This window comes from Heloderma suspectum, chromosome 4 (genome assembly GCF_057233095.1).
Source record: "Heloderma suspectum isolate Gila_16-S chromosome 4, 16-S_ref, whole genome shotgun sequence".
Classification (NCBI taxonomy): domain Eukaryota; kingdom Metazoa; phylum Chordata; class Lepidosauria; order Squamata; family Helodermatidae; genus Heloderma; species Heloderma suspectum.
The window spans coordinates 296,318,201-296,340,337 of NC_139461.1; the positions used below are offsets into that span (position 1 = coordinate 296,318,201).

Consider the following 22,137-nt stretch of genomic DNA (forward strand, 5'->3'; position numbering starts at 1 on the left):
AACATGCCCCTCCCCCTCCAACAGGGTTCTAGATGCATGTTTGCAAAGGTAAACACACTTATTAAAATGACTGTGTCATGAACTGTCTTCATGACAGTTGTACTGATATTTGTGTGAGGAATCTATAACCCAAAGTCACATTGAATCTGAATGTCTAGTTACCTGAATATCTGAGTTACCACTGAACTTCATAACTCTCAAATAAATGAGGCTGCACTGTACATGCCATTTAAAAGTAAGAAGATTGTTTTTACCTGGATCCTCCTCTTTCTCAGACTTCTGTAGAGCTTCTGCTGCTGGTGCTTTTCTTCCCAAGCTGTGAAGATTTTTCTGCTTTCGTTTGAGCAGGTCCATCCTACAGATTTGCAACAGAAGAGCAGAATGCTGTCTTTAGTCCAAATAATCTTGCAAGCATTTCTGAATCCTCACAACAGCCTCTTCTCAAATTATACTTGTAGCAAGTGTTGGGTGAACTCCACCCACCCTGCTCATTCAGAATTAGAATTGGCAACCCAAGCTATTCTCCCCTACACATCAGAAAATCACTTGGTCTACTCCAAGACCCAGACCGACCCAGTCATGCTCCTAGGACTTCCCCCAATCCCAGCTTGCCATCCACCCAAACACACCTCCATGAATCCCTGTAGCCTGCCCCACTACCCCCTTTCTATTTACCTGACTTGGAAAAGGTAGCAGAAAGGTAGGAGAAAGCCTTGCTTCATCCCTAGTGCCTGCTGCAACACTGCTGTGACAGCATCCCAAATGACAGGCCCCCTGGGAAATACAATTTTCCCAGGGATCCAAACTCCCTTGTAAGGATGTCGGGGCCCTGGCAACTGAGGGCTTCTGGGAGAAGAGCTAATGGGGCCTGTAATGCTCGTTTTGCATCCAAGGTAAGCATTCAAAACTGCTAAAATTCATATTCCCAAATCAGAAAATCAGGGACTTTTCAGCAACATCATTACTTGCAGTCCAGTCCTATCCATCTACACCCAAATGTTTCTTCCAAACGAATGTACTGCGGCAAGTAAGTGTGCATAAGTGTGTATAGGATGCTCTTAATACCTACCTACCTAAGATGTTTCTTAGGACAGTGCCAGTGCTCAAAGAACTAGGGGTTCCCTCATCTCCCTCCTCTGCAGTTCATCCACACTTAGCTTGCTTGCAACTGCAGCACTAAAGCAGACATTCCTCCATTGCACCCTGCCTGGACGTACTGCCCTCTGTAACCCGATTGACCACACCTGCACATTATTTGGGGGCATGATATTTATCAGAAATCAAGGGCTTCCATCCAGCATCCAGCATCAAGCCGAGTTCCCCTCTTACTGGGGAGCTGTGATTTGTGGGGGCACGCAGGCTGACAACAAAGGGAGGAACAGCTAGTGAGGAGCGGGTGCACGGCTGCAACATTGGCACCTTCCCAGGGAGAGGACTGCTGAGCTCATGGGCTTGATGGGGGTGGAGCCAAAGGGGCTGATCCACTGGGGAGAGATCGCTCTCCTTCGTTTTCACTCCAGTTCAACCTCAGGCCCTGAAAAGCAGACTTCCCCTGAAGCTGCAGGATTGAGTTGCTGAATTCCCCACCCACCCACTCTGGTTAGTAAGATGCCTTGCAGTGGCAGGAGTAATGGCCAGCTAATGGAGGTGGGAAGGAATTTGACCTGCACACCAATTGGCGAAGACGGTGCAGGCTTTTTTCCCCTTCCCCACCGCAAGATTAATTCCATTGTAATTAAGTTGATCTGGACTATCAGTAAATTCTTTGTGGATGCCCCGTCACGGAGTTTAACACTCAGGGTACTTCCAGACGAGGCTTTTATTGTATAATCTGATCTCGCTGCCTCATTTGCAGAATTGTATGGGGGGTGGGGAGAGATGTCATAATCTTCCATTTGTAACTCTCCCATGTTTTCCCACTGCTGCTTCTGTCTTTTTTTCCTTTCCACAGAAAATACATTATGGAGGGAAAGACTGAAGAGCTGCAAAAGAGCTCCTTGTGACTGGAAGCATCATGAACCACCTGCTTGGAAGTGCCCTCGGCCTCTCTTCTGTAAGTTCGGGAAATAGGAAAGGAAAAATGTGTTGCCCTTGCCTTCCCCACCACTCCTGGGTAAACCTATCTACAATGCTGTGAATAAATTAGAGGACTTACTTCCTCTTCATGGCTTTCATTGACTTTCTCTCCTCTTCCATCCTGAAAGCCACCATTTTTTTCAGTTTCGCTTCAAACAGCTCTGTTCCTCTGCATGGGTGAAACAGTTTGGAACAATCTTTAAAAAGTTCTGCCTTGTGGATCAGACCAAGAGTCCATTGAGTCCAGTCTCCTCTTTCTAACAGTGGCCAGCTAGGTGCCTCTGGGAAGGGGCTTTTTCAGGTACCTTTTCCTCTTCCCACCCCATCCCCTTTTCCTTTGGTGTTGTGCCTTTTTAGATTGCAAGCCTGTGGGCAGAGACTGCCTTATTTTCATTTTGGCTGAGGAGCAGGATAAAAATGGCTTTCCATAAATACATACATACATATTCCACAAGCAGGGCATGAAGCTAAGAAATCTCCTGTTGACAGCTGAGTAACTGATACTCAGATATATACTGCTTCTGCACATGGAGGATCCATTACCCCAGGGGCAGGCAACTTTTTTGGGCCTGTGAGCACATTTGGCAATCTGATCAACTATCCTGGGCACCACCACAAAATGGCTCCCATGGGGAGGCGTGGCAAAGGACAAGTAACCTGCTCAAGGGACTGAGTACAAGGCAGAAGTGGGGTCTGAGTCCCAACACACTAAGCCACTTCTTTTGAACACAGTTTTCAGAGCCAACAGAAACCTATTTCATGGAAGGTAAACTCTTTTTCTCCCCCCACCTGCAACAACCAATTCATTCCACCCCACCCCACCCATCTCCTTTTCTCTCTCACTCTGGATCACTGCCCTCCCCAACCCACCTAGTTTGACTAATAGCTTCTGGCAAGTAGGAGCTGCAACAAAATGTTGCAGCATGGAGTGCTCCTTTTCAGGATACTTCATCTTCCTCCCCTCTCCCACCTGGTTTCGTGTCATCCCCCCCCTGCCCCCACCACAACAGGGACATCCAAGCAGTGTTGGCTGATGGTTCCACAGCTTAGAAAGCTCCTTTAGAGTTCTGAATGGTTCTGACTGAAACCTGGAGCGGATTCACCACCCCACTGACATCAGAGCCACCAGCCTCCACTGCCTCCATGCACACTCACTCTTTACTAGGCTGTTTTTGCCTCCCCCACCCCCACCCCACCTTTTAGGGGTTTTTTTCCCTAAAGGTTTTTTGTACTTCAGCAAATCTTCTCCCAAGCCTGCTGATGCTTCCCTCTTGTGTGTGGCTGGTGCCATTTTGGCTACATAAGGACCAACACACAGAGAACTGCGTAAACTATTAGTGTATATCAGCCTTCCACCCCCTGGTGCCCTCCAGTTGGACTACAAGTCTCATAATCCCCAGCCAGCAATAAATTTAAATATTAGAAAACCTCAATGAAGGTGCTCTCTGAGCATCATGAAGGAAGCAGACTGTCTATATATTAATATGGAGCCCGAATTTTTGTTCACTCCGTGTTGACCCCTAAATATTATCCAATCAAGTTCTGCAAATCTAGGCTGCCAATGCCTAGATTTGCAGAAAAACAGTCACACCCCCGAAAATAAATTGACAGCTTCTCATTGTTAAAGTTTATAGTAATTTGTATTCATGGAGCCAAATGGGTTACACACTACACGATAGCATGCATTCGCTACTGATGTCTACAATTGCAGAGAAATATTTCCGCTTTTAAAAATTAGTTGAAACGTTGATAACTAAATGTGAAAGATTTTAATTTAGAGACGGCCTCACTTCTCACTGTATTGTGATGTGATTACTTTGCAGTGCCAATCTACATATCCTCCCCATCATTGCTATTGCAGGTCGTGCTTCATACAAACAGGAAAATTCTCAAGAAAGGCTGAGAGCATGGACTCCACTGAGTACCTCCGTGACCTGGTCCCAATTTTAACTCAAACACTGTACTTACTGTATGGGTGGTGTGGGATAATTTTTTCCTGTTGAGGTCCATGATACCTCAGTCAAAACCTATCCAGGGTTTCCCCACCACCACCATATTCCAAGAGTGGGTGAGGCCAGAGCAGAAAGTAGGTGGAGCCAAGGCCAAAAGGGGTGGAGCAAGAACAAAATGGGTGGAGCTACAGACGTGACTCTTAATTTTGTTCAGTGCATAATGGGGGGGGGAGACATTTGCATCCAGGCATTCTCCTTCCCCAATGTGCATGAGCCCCCCTTTGTAGTTTGAAGGGATAAATAATTGTGGTTGGAGTAAATCATATCGGTAACTTGGAGTGGGGCAATGAAGTGGTGTGGCCTCAGAACAGCCTAGAGGTCTGGACTGGGCGGCCTGGAGGTCCGGATTTAGCCCACAGACCAGAGGCTCCACATCTCTTACTGCATGCGATAGGATGTATGCCAGAGGTGTTGAAATTCTTTCAGGCCAAGGGCCAAATTCCATTTTGGAGAAGCTCCCGGGGCCACATGCCAGGAATGACTCTGAACATGTGGAGATGTCTGGCAGCTCAGATTCGGAATCAGAATGGGAACAGCAAGAACAGAGGGAGGCACCCTCCCCAGTGAGCCCAGATATGGTGAGACTTTCTTCCAGGACCTTGACACACAGATGGTCCTGCCTGAACGGCTCCCCACTTCCTCCACCATGAAAACTCAAGTTTTGGAGGGAGAGGAGGAGGAGGGAGAGGGGCGTGACTTGAGGGATGCTAGGGTCTGTCGCAGAGCCAAGTAGGAAAAGATAGGGGCAGGCCTCAGATGTTCTGCCAGGTTGGCCACTCATGGAAGCCAACGTAGGAGGGAGCCACCCTAAGGAGGGGCATCCCTGAGAAGCAAGTCTGGATGAGAACTTCATGCCCAGACTGCTGGCAACTTCTCTAACTTGCACTTTGTCTCCTCTATTGATATTCTTAGATCTGTGGATTAGCTGTTCCATTGCAGTCTGAGAGTTTCCTAGAATCTGCATTTGTAAAGAAGCTAGCCTACTAATAGTGTTGGCCTGAAGCTTCGTTTCCTGGAGTGTGTTGATTGCGAAGAGAGAGGACCACAGAATGTGACAGCACATTCCAGTAGTAGGTGGAGCCAAAGGCAATGGGGAGGGCTCAAAAGAGCCCAAAGACCAGCCTATTGTCGCTTAATGCTTTAAACTGCCAGTCACTAAGCCTTAGGAGAAGCATTTCAACCTTTTAGAACTGGGAGAAATATGCACAAAAGCTGGGAAACCACTAAAGAATTGGTGGTTGGGGGAAAAGGTGTGTGGCCATCTGCGGAACCCTGAAGAGCTGAATTGGGACCCCAAGCGGACTGGGTTTGACCCCCGGGCCTGAGATGTATGGTGTATTTCCTTCAGATACCGAAAGCTATTTTCTTAGATTACATTTATTTATTTATTAATTATTACATTTCTATCCTGCCTTTTTTCCTCCTTAAGGAATCCAAGGCAGCATACATGGTACTCCCCCTCTCCATTTTATCCTCACAGCAACAACTCTGTGAGGTAGGTTGGGCTGAGAGTCAATGACTGGCCCAAAGTTACCCAGTGAGCTTCCATGACTGAGTGGGGACTAGAACCCGGATCTCCTGATTCCCAGTCCAACACTCTAGTCACTATACCACACTGGCTCATATTACATGTTGTTGGCGCCACCAGTTATGAAGATATCAAAACATATAATGGGGCAGAAAATGATACTTTTAAAGAAGCAGCTCAAGCATGTAATTTACTAATTGAAGATGTGGAATGGCAAAGATGTTTAGAGATAGATAAATAAATAAATGTAAAATCAACATTTAGTACTTGAATTAGCACTTTGTATTGTTTACATGCACTTCCATTATTAAATCATTCACTGCGTAATATATATTAAAAAGTGAAGCGATTTCTTTAGCGATCAGCAGCTTGAGTTCCGCTCAGCTGTTTTACATAATTTTTTAAAAATTACAGCATTTACCACACAGATTCGACGACAAATACTGAAAATCACTTTTGGGGCTAATTTCATCAAAATAATTGGAAAAAAGTGTTTTTTCTATTATGTATAACTCCAAAACTGTGGGTCATTGCAATTTCTGTTGTTGTTTTTTAATTTTGAAAAAAAAAGCTTTCAAAACTGAGCCACTTTCTCGCTTACTCTACCAATCTATCTCTAACAGTTTTAATGCAGATTTAATATGAAGTTGTGAACTGTCAAGATTGGGTAAAACAGCCGATTAACAAAGTTGCTAAATCATAAGTTACACACACATTGTTGCGAAATTTTTCGTTACAGGTACAGCTAGTTCCCTTTATGTGTAAGACAATTCAGTCAAACAGATGAAATGGCACTTGTTGTTGGGAGGATTTTTTTTCATTTTTATCACATTTGGAAATGGAGAAAAATCCCTACTGTAACATGTCAGGGCTAAGGGAGGCTGGTGGATCCGATGGTGGTGGGGCAGAGATTCCATTCTGGGTTTTAGTTACAACCAGCCAGAAGTCTAAAGGGTCTATCCAAGGTGCTGAATGGGTCCAGCACCTTGGATAGCTCCTTTAGACCTCTGGCTCGTTGTAACTAAAACCCAGAATGGAATCTCCTCCCCACCGAAATCAGATCCACCAGCCTCCCTTGGTCAGGGCCAAATGTCTTTTAGAAATAAACCAGTACATTGGAGAAGATCCAGCTTTAAAATACTTGCCTACATTAGTGGGAACTGAGCACGATATTCATAAAATCGTAGCAGGGTCACTCACCTTGAAAGGCAAAGGATACGCTAGGTTTCGATACAAACTAGTAAGGAAAGCTATCTTCAAATCTAATGATACTGGAGTCGCATGGGGGATATCCTACAGTCACGACAACCCATGTAGCTTGAGGAACCTCTATAGCAGGCAACCTGGTGCTTTCCAGATGTTTTGGGCTACAAGTCCCATAAGCCCCAGCAACATGGTCAGTGATTGTGAAGTTGTAGCACAAAACACCTGAAGGGCATCAGGTTGCCCAGCCCTGTTCTATAGTAAAGGAAGAAATCATGTGGACTGGATGAGTGATATTCGAGAGAGAAGTAACCATGCCATTTGCCTGGTCCATGGGATTGCTTCCCACAGAAATCCTATCACTTGAGTGGCATGGGGTCAAGCCACAAGGAAGCAGCAACCATCCTGCTCCAGTAACTTACAAGGAATGCCTACATTTAGCAGAGGAGGAGTGATCTAGGTTATGGCTGTGGACTTCACAACAGCAGACCCTTCAACAGCCAAGTTCCATTCAGTTCCATTCCATATTATGCACATGCCAGTTTGGTTGTGTGAATCGCCCTTCAGTCTGCAGCACTGTTTCCATCTCCTCTTTCAATAACCAAGTGTAATCTTGTTGAGGATTCATGCATCTTTGGCACGTACCTGGAGGCTAAGATCTTGGCAGCCTTGAGATCTGCTACAATATAGAGGTAATAGTAGCTTGTAAAAACTCTACGCTGGACCAGCAGGAATGTGAAACATATTGCATCCCAGATGATTCCTGCTTCATTCTCAGGCAATTCACATATTTCATTCTCAGGGGGATCTAGGCAGGAGGAGAATATACACACGCATTTTTGCCAAGTGTCTAGGATGTAAGTGGTCCATCCAGTGTAGTGACTGCTATAATTACATTGACGTTTAATGTTAGTAATGTGGAAGCCATGGATGACCCTTTGCTTTTGTAGAGATGACAAAATTGGGTCAATAACTGCTGGTAAAGGAGCAAATGTGAACTTCCATTTCAGATCTTTTATGTCACTGTCTGTAGATGAAGTTCATTGGAGATCAGTGGGATATTTGGCATGCAAACCACGTACAGCCTAGACAATGTCCTGTACTTATGCAAGTCAAAGCCACAATACAGAGGGCATCTTTGCTTGGAAATGGTTGGAGCGACAGCCTCCCCCAACCTAGTGCCCTCCAGATGTGTTGAAGGGACTGTAGCTCAGTGGTAGAGTACCTGCTTTGCATGCAGAAGGTCCCAGGTTCAATCCCCGGTACCTCTAGGTAGGGCAGAAAAAACTCCTAGCTATCTGAAACCCTGGAGAGCCACTGCTGCTGGTCAGTGTTGACAATACTGGGCTAGATGGACCAAAGGCCTGACTCAGTATAAGGCAGCTTCCTATGTTCCTACTGTGCAATTGCCCTGCTTCACTCATGGAAAGAGGGTCCAGAAGTTGTCATCTTTCATTTTGAAGAGGGGCTGTAGCTCAGCGGTAGATCACCTGCTGTGCATGCAGAAAGTCCCGGATTCAATCCCCAGCATCTCTAGGCTGGGCTGGAAAAATGCCTTCCTGAAACCCTGGATTGCCATTGCTGCCGGTCAGTGTCGACAATACTGGGCTAGATGGACCAAAGGCCTGACTCAGCTCTGAGCTCTGATAAGGCAGAGCTTCCTATGTTCCTGTGTAACTGCCACCACTCCCAGCCAGCATGACCATTGGCTGGAGATGATGGGAGTTTCAGTCCAACACAACCGGGGGGTACCAGGTTGGAGAAGGATGAGCCAGTTCGACACCACTAAACACATAGCTCTTCACCACTCCTGCCACCACCTTAACAGGGAGGAAGCTGTCACATCCTGGACCTCTACCTGTTTGTTCAGACACACTCCTTTCCTGTCATATGAAAGGCATCATACTAGAAAATCAATAATAGGTACACTTAAAGTTCACATGTCTAGTAAAACAGGGTGTTTAACATAATAGAAAAAGTAGAAAGCATTTGTGAATCTCATTTTTTTTTAATTGCAGTAAGGTGTACTGTGGAGACGCTCAATTTATGAACACTACTTCTGACTTACCTGCATCATATCCTGGTATTGTGCAGAACATACCAAAGGTCTGGATGAACCAACAATGGTTTCTTTGTAATTTACTAAGGTAGGCACATGCTCCAATCTGTGGGCAGAAGAGAGGGCGGGGAGGGAGGGGGGATGGAGGGGCGGGGGAGAGAGAGAGAGAGAGCAGTTCAGTAGGTCCTAATGATGAGAATTTTGTTTTTGCTTGCAAAACATGTGAGTATGGCCTGTTCAAAGCCCCAAACATGATCACAATTGTAAGCATGCATCCACTAAAAATGTTTGCATATTACCAGACATGTGCCTGTGTTTGATTTGCACAACTTTCCTAATTTGCGCAAATTTTCCTGTGGACTGAATCCATCCCACTTTAGTCTATGGAGGAAAGTTGTGCAAATTTGGGGAAATTTGCCCAAATCTCACATTTGATTTCTGCTTGATTTGCACAATTTCCTATTCACGCAGCGTGAGTAGCAATCCCAAGTGCAAATGGGAATTGGGCATGAGATGAGCAGTGAGACGATATTTGGAGAAGCCTGGCGATCTTGAACAACGCTCCTTTGCCCACCCCTAGACCTAATGCAATCCTCTAAGCTCCAGGCTGGCCTTTTCCATACCGTGCAGTGAGATAGCAAAAGCAACTTCTCAGGTTAAATAGGGAATCACTCTTGCACATTATGTCCATGTCTGAAGAAGCGTGCAAATGCATGGTCTGAATTAGTGCTATAAGCAAAAGGCTCCCTGCCAAACTCAAAAGGCCACTTTTGGAGTTCTTCAATGACGCATGTGTCTGCAAGTCACCTAGTTGCACCTATTATTCATTCAAATAATATACATGTGAGACGCAAAGTTGTTCCATATAGCCGAATGACTTAACCTCCTAGCTGTTTATAGAGAAATGGCTTAACTGCAGTCCTAATGCCCCAGCATAGTATGCACATCTCCTGTGTACCCCTTGTGACTGGAAAACCATCAACTATGGTTTTCCATATGGTTTATGGTTTAGCATACCTTACAGAAGTGTACTCTTTGGTTATGCAAATGGAGCAACTTCACCAGAGAATGTGGCACTTGATGGGGGACCAGAGGATCTTCACTGATGACCTTTGATGGCTGGGGGGCATTCCAAGTCACTGGTATTTCATCTGTTTTTCTTTCTCTGGCCAAATTTGAAATTACAAAATGGTTTCCTTCACCCTGGAAAGGTGTGAAGGAAACTAGCTACCCGAATCAGGGTTTCAGCTAGCTACCTGAATCTTGGTTAAAGGAAATAATTTTGCAAGTTGAAAAAAATCAGGCCAGAGCAAAAGAAGCAGAATACATTTTGTGGGTGGCTAGCAAAATGCAGTTTGGGGCAACTTGGATGAGAGGACGGGCAACGCTGTTTCAGGACTAGTAATACCTGCCTGAGTGCTTACCTACTCCCCACCACTCAGCATCTGTATTCTAAAATAGCCATTATAAAAGGCAACAGTTCTCTTTCCTCATAAGGAAACTGGCAGTGTAAAAGCCTGCCCCGAAAATCTGTATAATTTGGGGAAGTGAGACATGCAGAACAATGCAGAACGATGCAGAACAATGCAGAACAATGCAGCAGGCTATTTGCTGACTTATACCGAGTCGGACCATTGGTCCATCTAGCTCAGTATTGCCTACTATGGTGTGGTTCATACAACAGGACAAGCCAGATTATGGGTTGAGTGTGGGTTGTCACTGAACTGTGGGTTGTTGGTGAATACTGGGTTGTTGTGTTGTGTGAACCCAGGCGTGCTAACATACCATGTTTTGTTAACTACAAACAACCCCCAGTTCACAACCCAACAACAAACCATGGGTTCTCTTTGTGGGTTGTTCATGGTTAACAGACCATGGCTTGTTAGCATGGCTGGGTTCACACAACATAACCCACAGTTCAACAACAACCCATGGTTCAACTGCTGCTATGCACAACACTGCGGGCTTTTCTACATGAGGCATTTATTGTGCACTCGTCATTTGCTACTCACAGTTGGTTTCAGGTTCTTTAAATGACTTCGTGACTCTCCAGTTTTGCTTCTGTGTTCTGAAAGAACACTTTCTGCAAGTTTTTTTAGAGCACGGAAAGTGCGGTATTGCAAAACCAAAAGAAAACACCTTTTTTATTTGCATATTTGCGCTATTCCACTATACCACAGTGCCACCTAGAGGTTATGTAGTGCAAAAGCAGGAAAGGAAACACTCCTCATGTAGTGTTTGGTTCTCAATTCTGCAATGAAACCAAAAGTAGATACAGCCGATTAACAGCTTTCTGTAGAAAAGCTTTGAGATTTTGACATGCCACCATGGCACAAAGTCACGTTTGGACTGATCTGTGGCATTCTGCCAAAGCCAAATCTTGTGCATAGCATAAACGCATACAGCTGGCCTGCCACAGATGAAGAAATCAACACCACACGGCTTTCCCCCAACAGTCTACATAGCTTGAGATTTCATTGTTATTTCTTTATTTCTGTCACTATTGTTATACCACCTTTCAGGGCCAAAGAGCTTTCTTAAGGAGGTTCACAGTCCACATGGAAATAATGAAAAATGGGGTCAATGGTAAAATGCAAAATTCACAATAATATCCACAGAAAAACAATTCATTCCAAAACTAGCAGCAAAATAATTGCTCTTTCCCACACTGCTATAGTTGCTTCGCACAGCACACACACAGGGACACTGGGCACTGGGAGAGTCCCTCTCTTGGTGCCTTTTGCAGCACAGAGAAAAACTAAAACGGGGGGATGGGGGGGATGACATCAGTAGCCACGGCCACTGGTCATTTGACCCGTGGACAGTCTGGTCAGGGGGCAATCTGAACCCCTACCAGAAAAAGGTTCTACACCCCTGTTTTACAGCCCCTGTGTTGTAATGGTTGTTTTACCTATTTTGTAATAATGGGTAGAATCCAACTAAAGTCCTACTTAGAGTAGACCCATTGAAATGAATGGGACAAGTTGGTCATGAGTAGCTTAGGTCCCATTCGTTTCAGTGCATCTACTCTAAGTAGGACTTTAGTTGGATTCTACCCCAGCTTCTCATGTCAGTATTCGTGAAATGAATTGTTTGGGTTGATTATTGTTCCAGTGATGTATCGGTAACTGATGTATCGGTATGCTTTCTTGTTTTTGTATTGCTGTTGCATTGTTAGCTGTTTTGGGCACTTTTTGTGGAAAAGCAGCATATAAATTAAACGATGATGATGCTTTTAAGCAGTTGTTCCACTGTATCCCACCAACACCCCCAGTTATGAATAGTTTGCAGCTAGAGTGGGTCCACTTTAAGGGAAGAGCTTCTGTGTTCTCCTGTCATTGCCATAGCTGTGTTTACATGCAACTTAATGTATCAGCCCTGGACACAGATGATCTTGAGGATATTACTACTGAAAGGGGCAATTTTTGCCCAGCCTCAGCTAGCTTGACAAAAATACAACCCAATACATACAGCAAGGAGGTTCTTCATTGCAATGACCAAAGTTGTGTATGCAATCAGATAATCCCACAGTCTGACCATGTCTTTGACGGGTTTCAGTTGTAGGTTTCCTCCAAAAAGCATGAAGTAGAAACAGACCATGAGGTAGCCCAAGGAGAAGACATTGATCCTTGTGGTTCCGGTCATAAAAATGAGGCAAAGGACAAACCAGAAGTGGTATCTGAAGACAAGCACTTTTGCCAAATCCAAATAGGACCTGTACAGGAAGAAACAATGAGAAGACAACTGGAAGGGCAAAAAGTAGATTAAAAACAGTAATAGTATGAAAATGCTTGTATGTGGCAACAAATAAACTTAATGAAAACAAAATTGACTGAAACTCCTTAATCTAGGGGTGAAGAAACTCAGTCCCAGCAGCCAAATCCAGCCCTCTGGGGATCCCAATCTGGCCCTCCAGGATTTCCCAGAATTCTTCATCCTCCTTCCCCTGGCCCCACCCCGTTTTCCAACCATGGATTGTTTGGTAGTTTCCTGGCTTTTGTGCAATTTTCCCGCATTCTAAAAGCTTGAAATGCAGTAAGAGCTTTAAGCTAAAACATGCTGGTATTTTTGGCATTCTGGCTCCTCCATTTAGTCTTTGGCCCTGCCCCTTTGCTTTTGGCCCCGCCTACCACTGGAATGCAGCTCCCAAGAGCTTCTCTGGAATGGAGTGTGCCCCTCAGGCTGAAAGAGGTTCTGCACCCCTGCCTTAATCTGAGAGGGTGACTTAGTAAATAAAACAATTGGACTGGGTGATGCTAAGGAGAGACCCTATTTTCTGGTACCTGTCCCTGGTACCTGTCCCAGGGGTGGAATATGGGGTGGGGATGGCCTACCTCAGCATTTTAAAGCATATTTAGGGCCCAACCCTATGGCCACTAGACAGCATCTAGATGGCCATCAGATTTTTCGGTTTCTGGGAACCGAGCTCGGAGCCAGCGCTCCGAGGTTGGTTCCCAGAAATCTACCTCCCCTCCCCCGCCCCCTCATAGGAGGCGTGATTCATCCCCGGGCTCTGTGCTCAGAAGAGCAGCATGGAGCAGCTGAAAAGGGGGCGTTCCTGGGGGTGGAGAGGGGACCGCAGAAGAACCATTACAACATTTCCTATGTGCCATCTGGCATCCCCCCCTGCCCCCGCAGCTCTGAGGCACCCTGAACTGGATACTCAGCCCACTATCCCCATATTATTGCACCCTCCGTTATTATCTTGGGGTCTCCGTTTTTATTACCTAGAAAAAATGTACTCATTTTATAAATGTGTAATTCCTTGATCACACGTATGCATGTTATATGCTGTGTGACCCAATGTGTAGTCTGTGGATGACATTGTGTGCTTCAGTTATTGGCTCTGCCCATATTTCTAGTTTTTGTTTTGTGCCTGTGGCACACATTGTATTAGTCTCGGTTATGTAGCTTGATAGCGGCAGACCCATATCATACGTGGGTGCCTACCTTCTTCCTGAATTAGAATTCCACCCCTGCTGTGTCCCAATGGCTACATCACGGTGCTGTGGGTGGGGCCCTAAGGAATAGCCACTCCATCTGATGCTTCTTTCAGTGCTAGGCCCTTAATATGTTAAAAACAACAACATCCTGGCATTACCCCTGGAAGGTCCCCTGGGGACTATGGGCCCTGGCATGTGCCCCATCATGCCAGGTGCCGATAGATGGTACAATCTAACATTATACAAAAAAATTTAAGTTTTGTGTTTCAAAAAAAATCTTAAACCCATAAAGGAGCAAAAATGGGGTATATATGTAAACTTTAAAATAAAATAGGAATTGTTATGGTCAGTTACTAATACACTTGCTTGCAAGCACTGCTATTATGGTGGGTTTCGGATCCTTACACAGAAGTGTCCTCATACCTAAATCCCTCTATTTCATGGGGCAAATACAAACACACACACACACCTCTTCCCCACCCTTGGTTTCTTACCTGCAGTGGATAAAGTTGGGTATGGGACTGTATTCACTGAGGCCCGCTGGGTCCAAAGCTCGGCTGATCTCCATATTGTCTCCAGCCTGCATCCTCACAGCAAGCTTATTCTCATCTTCAAACACTTGCCATTGGAGGGAGGCAAAGAGCAGAAGCAGGAAGTCATCTGCCATGAAAGAGGAGGCAGGGAAAGAGATGGTCTACTTATTTATATCGAGTATTTTCTGCCTGCCTGCCTCCTATCTGTCTGTCTGTTTGTCTGTCTGTATTCCAGAAGGCAGCTTACAACATGACATAAAAGGGTGAATATAAATAAAAAACACAATTACAAAAAATCAGTTGTGATCTTGATAGACTGGAGCGCTGGGCAGAAAACAACAGAATGACATTCAATAGGGATAAATGACAAGTTCTGCACTTAGGAAAAAGAAACCAAAGGCACAGTTACAAGATGGGAGATACATGGCTCAACAACACTACAAGTGAGAAGGATCTTGGAATTGTTGTCGATCACAAGCTGAATATGAGCCAACAATGTGATGTGGCTGCAAAAAAGGCAAATGCCATTTTGGGCTGCATTAATAGAAGCATAGCTTCCAAATCCCAGGAAGTACTAGTTCCCCTCTACTCAGCGTTGGTTAGGCCTCATCTGGAGTACTGTGTCCAGTTCTGGGCACCACACTTTAAGAAGGACACAGACAAACTGGAGAGGGTTCAGAGGAGGGCAGCAAAGATGATCAGGGAACTGGAAACAAAGCCCTATGAAGAGAAACTGAAAGAACTGGACATGTTTAGCCTTGAGAAGAGAAGACTGAGGAGAGATATGATAGCGCCTTTCAAGTACTTGAAAGGTTGTCCCAGAGAGGAAGGCCAGGATCTCTTCTCGATCATCTCAGACTGCAGGACACAGAATCATGGGCTCAAGTTACAGGAAGCCAGATTCCCGGCTGAACATCAGGAAAAACTTCCTGACTGTTAGAGCTGTACGACAATGGAACCAATGAACTAAGGAGGTGGTGGGCTCTCCCTCACTGGAGGCATTCAAGACGAGGCTGGACAGCCATCTGTTGGGAATGCTCTGACTTGGATTCCTGCATTGAGCAGAGGGTTGGACTCGATGGCCTTGTAGGCCCCTTCCAACCCTAGTATTCTATGATTCTATGATGAACAGTATATGATCAGTAAAAAGGAAAACAAAAAGTAAAACCACCAGCAGCAACAGCAATGATTCTTTGAGCCAATTCAGTTGACCATGTTCTTGTTGCACAACGACTTCTAGCAGTTGTCTTGTGGAGGGAAATGCTGTATGCACCCTCATCTCATGAACTGGTTTAGTATAAACCAAATTGGTATTGTGCAGCTTATTACATGCCAACATTAAGAGGCAAAATGGACACAAATGGACTCACTGGAACTGAGATCAAGTTGGGTTCCTGTATTTTCAGGGCAGGACAGATAACCAAACAGGTCTGTTGACAGTGTTGGCAGAGCACAGCGTGGAATTCAGCACACAGTGATATGTGACTGCTTTGCTGTATTTGGCAGCTTTGTTAAGGTGTAGCAAGGGCAGGCTGAGTTCTGAACTGGGGGAATCCATAGCTGCAGAGCAGCGCGCAGGCTATAAAGACATGTGGCTAGAGGTGGGAAGCGGTGGGGCAACAGGAGGATGTGGTGGGTTGCCCAGCGAGAATCTACTTGAGATACCAAAAGTGAGCAGCACCTTCATGGCTGCACACACACTCCAAATTAAACATCTGGAGGTCGCAGCTCTGAGGCAGAGCACCTGCTTTGCATGCAGAGCTCAAGTTCAATCCCTGGCATATGCAGGTAGGACTAGGAAAGACTCCTGGTCCTACCTGGCAACTCCAGGCAGGGCTGGGAAAACTCCTGCCTGAAACTCTGGAGAGCTGCTGCCAGTCAGTGTTGACAATACTGGGCTAGATGGGCCGATGGTCTGACTCACTACAAGGCAGCTTCCTATGTTCCTAGGCAGAGCTGTTGCCTGTCGGTATAGGCAATACTGAACTATATGGACTGGTAGAAGGCTGTTTCCTACTCCCTCCCCCCTATTTTTTCCTGTTATTCCCACTGGAATTTGCACACACCTGTGCCATTTCATTGTCCTAGTTTGTCTGGGAGATGATCACAATTTAGCTATTTCATCCTCTAGAAGTAAGAAATGGCTACTTATATACGTTAAGCAGGTGATACTTACACAGGAGAAAACTAGCATCAGGCCTCTTGGCAAAATCCGGCAGATACAGCCACTTAATCAGATTAGAGTGGAGCAGCCAGCGAGAAGACCTCCAGGGATAATCTACCAGCAAAGAGATTATCGGCATCACATGAAGCATCTTAGACTGATTTCTGAGATGACTTGTCTGGTCATGTTTGATTCTAAGGGTTCTGTCAAGAGGCAAAACTTTGCATATCTACTGGATGGCTCTGTCAGCACTTGGCTCAGCCAACTTCCAAGTTATCCATCATTGCCAGGAGATCCCCTCCCAATGTATTTGCCCCCTGCTACCCAGAACAGACAGTGCAGCATTTACCTTGGCATAGAGCAGGTGGGAGACCAATGCAGAGCAGATACTGAAAAGCCACAATAGTGGCAAGGAAGAAGCAGTATTTCGGCCACATGTCAGCTATAGCTTTCCTCCGACGGAAGCTCAATAGGTAAATCAGCCAGATGGCATGGACAAGGGCATAGAAGTCCATGCGCTGCCTAATCACATTAACAGCAGCCACAAAACATGTCTGAAAGAGCAGAAGAGGACACTGAGCCAATCTTGCACTTGCTCCATCCTCAAGGGATTCAACACTGAGACCAGATGTCTACATTCTGTTGCCACATATACGAGATACCTAACAGGGACCTTGGTGCCTGATGGAACATCTCCCTTATATACCTACCCATGCTTTAAGGTAATCCACAGAAGCCCTTCAAGTGCACCCTCAGTTGGAAGCGGTGTGGTCACATTGGTTCATACTTTCATCTTTGGTGGGAATGTTCTACAGTGCGGGAGTTTTGGAACATGGCTGCTGATTACTGTCAGGAATTTCTTCATGTTAGATCATGAGTAATGCCTAAAGTAATGCTGCTTCATCTTTTTGAACCTAATGATCCTGGATTCCTGCATAAAGAACTTCTTAAGCAATTGTATACAGCTGCAAAGTCATGCATAGCATGTAACTGGAAGTCCCCAAAGCAGTCAACAAAGGAGCAGTGGGTTAATAAAATTTGGGAGACCATTAGTATGTATAAATTTATTCAGCAAGTGAAGCGAGCAAGGAATCCTAACCTGAAGAATTATATTATAACACCATGGCTTCCATTCATTTCCTATACTGAGGTTCTTCAAACTTATGATAAAGCTCCAACATAAAGTTGCCTGTATTTTTTCTAATTAATATGCACAAACATACAAAATGACATACACTTACGCACACTCCTTTTATATATTGTAGAACTTGTATTTTTACTTTCATTAGATATATAATTAGTGAATTCCTTTGTTTCTTTAGTGGTTTTGATTTATTATTATGTACATTCTTCTTTTTGCTGCCTTTGTTTTGTTAACTTTATTTCAAAATAAAATAAAATTTCATGGGGGAAAAAAAGTGCACCCTCATTCTGAGACTTGCAAGATGGTAACAACGGACAGGGTCCATACAGTCAGAAGCCAGGGCAGATTAGTAGGCCGAGGGACAGACTTACCTGCCTGCTGGGATCACAGTCTATGGTTCGGTTCTCACTGTTACATTTTTCCATGCAATTGTGTACAAAGGTTGTCACTGCTGCTGGGGAAGGTGCAGCTATGTTGACAGTTCGGTTCACGCTAACCTTTCTCCACCTGGGATCACAAACTGCTTTCTCCACGCCTGCATGAAACTGTGGCATGGAGATATTCACCAATGTGTGAACCAGCTCTATGAAAGCTTTGCCTTGGCTTCCAGTTTGGACCTCTGGTGCCACATCAAACAATTTCCCTCTCTAAAGCAAACTTTTGGTTCCCCATGCTGTACTAAAATTCTAAGGTGACATGCTCTTCCCTTGCTGACGTTTTCTCACCTCTACTCCAAATTTGTAAAAACTGTAATTGATAAAGTATTTGATGCAACTGAGTAAACCATCATCCAAATTCTCCCGGGCAATGTTATAAAAAATGCTCCCTGTAGAAGGCGGCACCAGCTGATTCTGAATCCGGTAATGAAGTTGGTGGCGGTGCACTGTTGTTTCTAGAGCTACTAGAATCAGGATGGTGAGGTGATTCTATAAAATACAGAAAGAAGAATGCTTCATTAGAATGCCCAGTGCTTCATCACCCACCACATCTGCCTGGCACCACCTAGATTGCCTTCTCCCCTTTGACTCCTGACTGCAAAGCAATGTTAAGAAATATGTCTGATATTGACATGGTTGGCAGCTGCTGCAAGACAATGGCCTGGACAAATATCCATCCTACTCAGGAGCAGGGCTGACTGTTATCTCATGATAGTATCATTATCTTGCAAATAAGCAAGTGCTTTTGCAATGTCTGTAGTATCTAAGCTCTTGCCTTTTATTTTATTTATCTATTTATTTACTGCATTTATCTCCTGCAGCTTACATTATCCTCCTCCTCTCCATTTTATCCTCACAACACTCTTGTGAGGTAGGTTGGGCTGTCTGTGACTGGCCCAAAGTCAGTGAGCTTCCATGGACAAGTGGGGACTAGAACCCGGATCTCCCAGCTTCCAGTCCAACACTCTTGCCACTACATCACGCTGGCTCTCACATTGGCTACACCACACTTGTTTGCCTTAGCATTCATTGCTAAATAAGATTCTTACCTTTAGGCAAGGAAGAACATTGTCATTACACTTTAACAGGCCTCCAAGCCAGTGCGCTGGGTCAACCAGTGCAGTGTAGAGTGATGATTTCTCTAATACCTCATCCACATTGGTATAGTGATAAGTCATATTCAGATGCAGTCCCTGAGGAAACAAAACATTTCTAGTACTTGCAAAATTGTGCTTATTGGCCGGTGTTGAGGTGTTGCGGTGAAGTTTTATTTACTCGGAAATGTGAGTTTAATTGAATGATTAGCCCAACCTCTACTGGTTCCTTTCTTCAGATAACTAGTGTTACCCCCTGGCAGTGGCTTTCATACTGTGTCCTAAGGAACCCTTGTATTCTGTAGCAGCTTATTACGAGTCCCTGAATGAGAAGATCAGTAATGGTAGACAAGCTCCTCCAAACAACACCGCTGCCCTCAAGTCTTCCCCTTGCAAGATACAGCCACAAGAGAGTGTTGGCTGTGTTCTAGGTTGCATGATTCTTCTGCAGGTGGAAAAGCAGTGGGGGGGCTCATTTTGAGCTGGAAAACAGCTGGAGGAAAGAGAATGAAGAAAAAAACACCCTCCTCCCTTCACTTTGTTACCTTACAAGAGGAAATGCTGATGTTCAACAGACTTGTATGGGCAGGGCCCTGCATGAACGGAGAGTATACTCTAGAACAGCGGTCCCCAACCTTTTTGGCAGCAGGGACTAGTCCAATTTTTCCACGGACTGGGGTGTGTGTTTTCCGTTGGCGGACTTCCAGCCGCTGGGATGCAAATGGCGTCCGCGTAGCAGACGCCATTTGCATCCCTATTCTTTGCAGTAATCGGCTAGGTAAACATTTATGTAGCCTATTACTTGTAGAATGGGGACGCAAATGGCGTCCGCACAGTGGATGCCATTTGCATCTCAGTGGCCGGAAGTCCGCCAGCGGACGGAGCCAGCCGGCAGCTCTGCAGACTCGCCGCGGAGTGGAGCTGGCTGGGGCTGGCGAGGATTCGGGGGGGGGACGGATCTCCTCCCCCCCTGCGGACTCCCCATGGACCCAAGGTGAGGGGGTTTCGCACACCCCTGCGGCCCAGTTGCTGACAGGACACGGACCAGTACTGGTCCACGGCCTGGGGTTGGGGACCCCTGCTCTAGAACATTCCTGGGTTCTTCTGCCAGCACTCATGGTTTCCATGGCAAATGCAGGGGGTGGGGGCTGTCTCTTGACAGACAAGTATAGGTGGAAGTGGTTTCTTCAAAACAGAAAAATTGAAAGGTACCGCTCTGGGACCCTATTTTCCGCCAGGCTGCTATTTAGGCCATATTGTTAAAAGATTGCTATCTGATGGCTTTGGAAGAATCTAGAGTTTGGACAAAAGAAAGTTAAGGGGGTCAGAATGACCCCTTGAAGTTCCTTAATGGTCAAGGGCCAATCACACCTTTTGTTAGAGAAATTACAGGTGAACATTCGGTGGATGTTTTCTCAGTGGCCAGGGAAATGACTGGATCTTCCATGAACATTCTGAATGGGTAGGGGACATAAGGTTCCTCCCCACCCCAGCTAAGGATGATGTAACTAAGGTCTTTATGCACAGATTTGCATAAAAACTGCATACAGTAATTTATGCATCTAGATGCACATTTAGAAATAATGATTATACTTTAAATAGAAATACAGTACTTCTCACCCTGATGGGAAGACTGACCAGGTGATCTGTGTGCTGCCTGCTCAGTCTGCTGGCTCCAGGTAGTCACTGTTGATGGGCAGCATCAAGGCCCCTGCTTTCCCTTCTGATGACTCTACCTAGAAACCGGATCTGGACTGGACAGCCCTTCAAATAGAGGATCCCCTCAAACAGAGGATATGTGGCCACCCTAACTAACATGGAAGGCTCTTGCATGGACGTGCTCTAAGAGCCTGCAAGCAAAGCACAGAAAATGCTTGACAAGTCCAGGTTCTCGGTACATTAGCAAGCTGACCTGTGTGCAATTTGAGGAATATTTCAAGGGGTTGACAAATTTCAGCTGGTATGTCATTTTACAGATGACCATCACACTGGACCAAAACGTACACATTCTCAAGGTCTGCGGGCGAAGTCTGGAATACGGAAGAGCAAATGCCCATGCGATGAAGAAAGGGTAGTTCATCAAAGATACCTACAAAGCAACATCAAACACATGCAAACAAACAAACAAACAAAAAAGGACACAACTGGGGCCATATTCTAATAAATAGTTTTCAATATTATGCTCGGGGCTTCAGTCTATGCAGTTTGCATAGTCCAGTTTGGATATTCTAATCTCAAAACTGGAGGCCAGTTGAGAGTCAATGCAAAATGTTAATCCCTCCACTCCCTCAGTTATTCTGTGGAAGAAAGTTTAGGTTGGCTGATAACCTGATCTTTAAATTTATGCAGAAACACTAGAATACAGTGCTGAGGAAAGCTCCAGTAGGTTTAAAATTGCTCCTAGAACAGAGGTGGGCAGAAGGTATAGCATGATCTACTGACAGATCTCTGGGTGATCTTCAGTAGATCAGCAAGGATTTCTGACTCCCAGTTGTTTAACAACAAAATGATTCCCTGAATTATACTGCTGAAAGTGAAGCGAGCTTGGGGTAACCAGGAGTGGATTTTTGTGTGGAAGAACTGTGAGCCCCATTCCGTTCTTCTGGGACTCAAAATAAATTATTTGTCTTAGAATTCTTTAATTGTAAGTGTATGGCTTATTTACCAGGCTCAGGTTGGTGAATCTCAGGGTACTAGTAAAAGAAAAAAGTAGATTCTGCAAGCCTAAAATCTGCTCACCCCGTCCTAGAATCGTTGTCATCTTACCACATGAAAACTGCGCCCAGGCTGTGGAACTCCCCCAACAAGAGAGGATCATTTCATCCCCTCTCTAATGGCCTTCCATAGGGCAGTAAAACCCTCCCTTTTTAGGAAGTCTTTTTGGACAAAAATGGTAGCTCTCTTTTTGAAATGGTGGCTAAATTATTTTTGATGGCTGTTTGTA

General features: G+C 45.2%; 1 protein-coding gene across 1 annotated transcript in view; it reads right to left on the minus strand.

The window, feature by feature from the left end:
• Positions 1-22,137, minus strand: part of LOC146348897 (piezo-type mechanosensitive ion channel component 2-like) — an 83,360-nt gene that overhangs the window by 37,295 nt on the left and 23,928 nt on the right. The window contains exons 12-22 of the mRNA XM_084851690.1: positions 21,106-21,282; positions 19,149-19,292; positions 18,388-18,588; positions 16,868-17,072; positions 16,531-16,632; positions 14,316-14,481; positions 12,350-12,593; positions 8,888-8,984; positions 7,465-7,627; positions 2,156-2,245; positions 255-355 (exon numbers count right to left, since the gene is read on the minus strand). Coding sequence (XP_084707816.1) covers positions 255-355; positions 2,156-2,245; positions 7,465-7,627; positions 8,888-8,984; positions 12,350-12,593; positions 14,316-14,481; positions 16,531-16,632; positions 16,868-17,072; positions 18,388-18,588; positions 19,149-19,292; positions 21,106-21,282 — 1,690 coding nt within the window. The remainder of the gene's footprint in view (positions 1-254; positions 356-2,155; positions 2,246-7,464; positions 7,628-8,887; positions 8,985-12,349; positions 12,594-14,315; positions 14,482-16,530; positions 16,633-16,867; positions 17,073-18,387; positions 18,589-19,148; positions 19,293-21,105; positions 21,283-22,137) is intronic.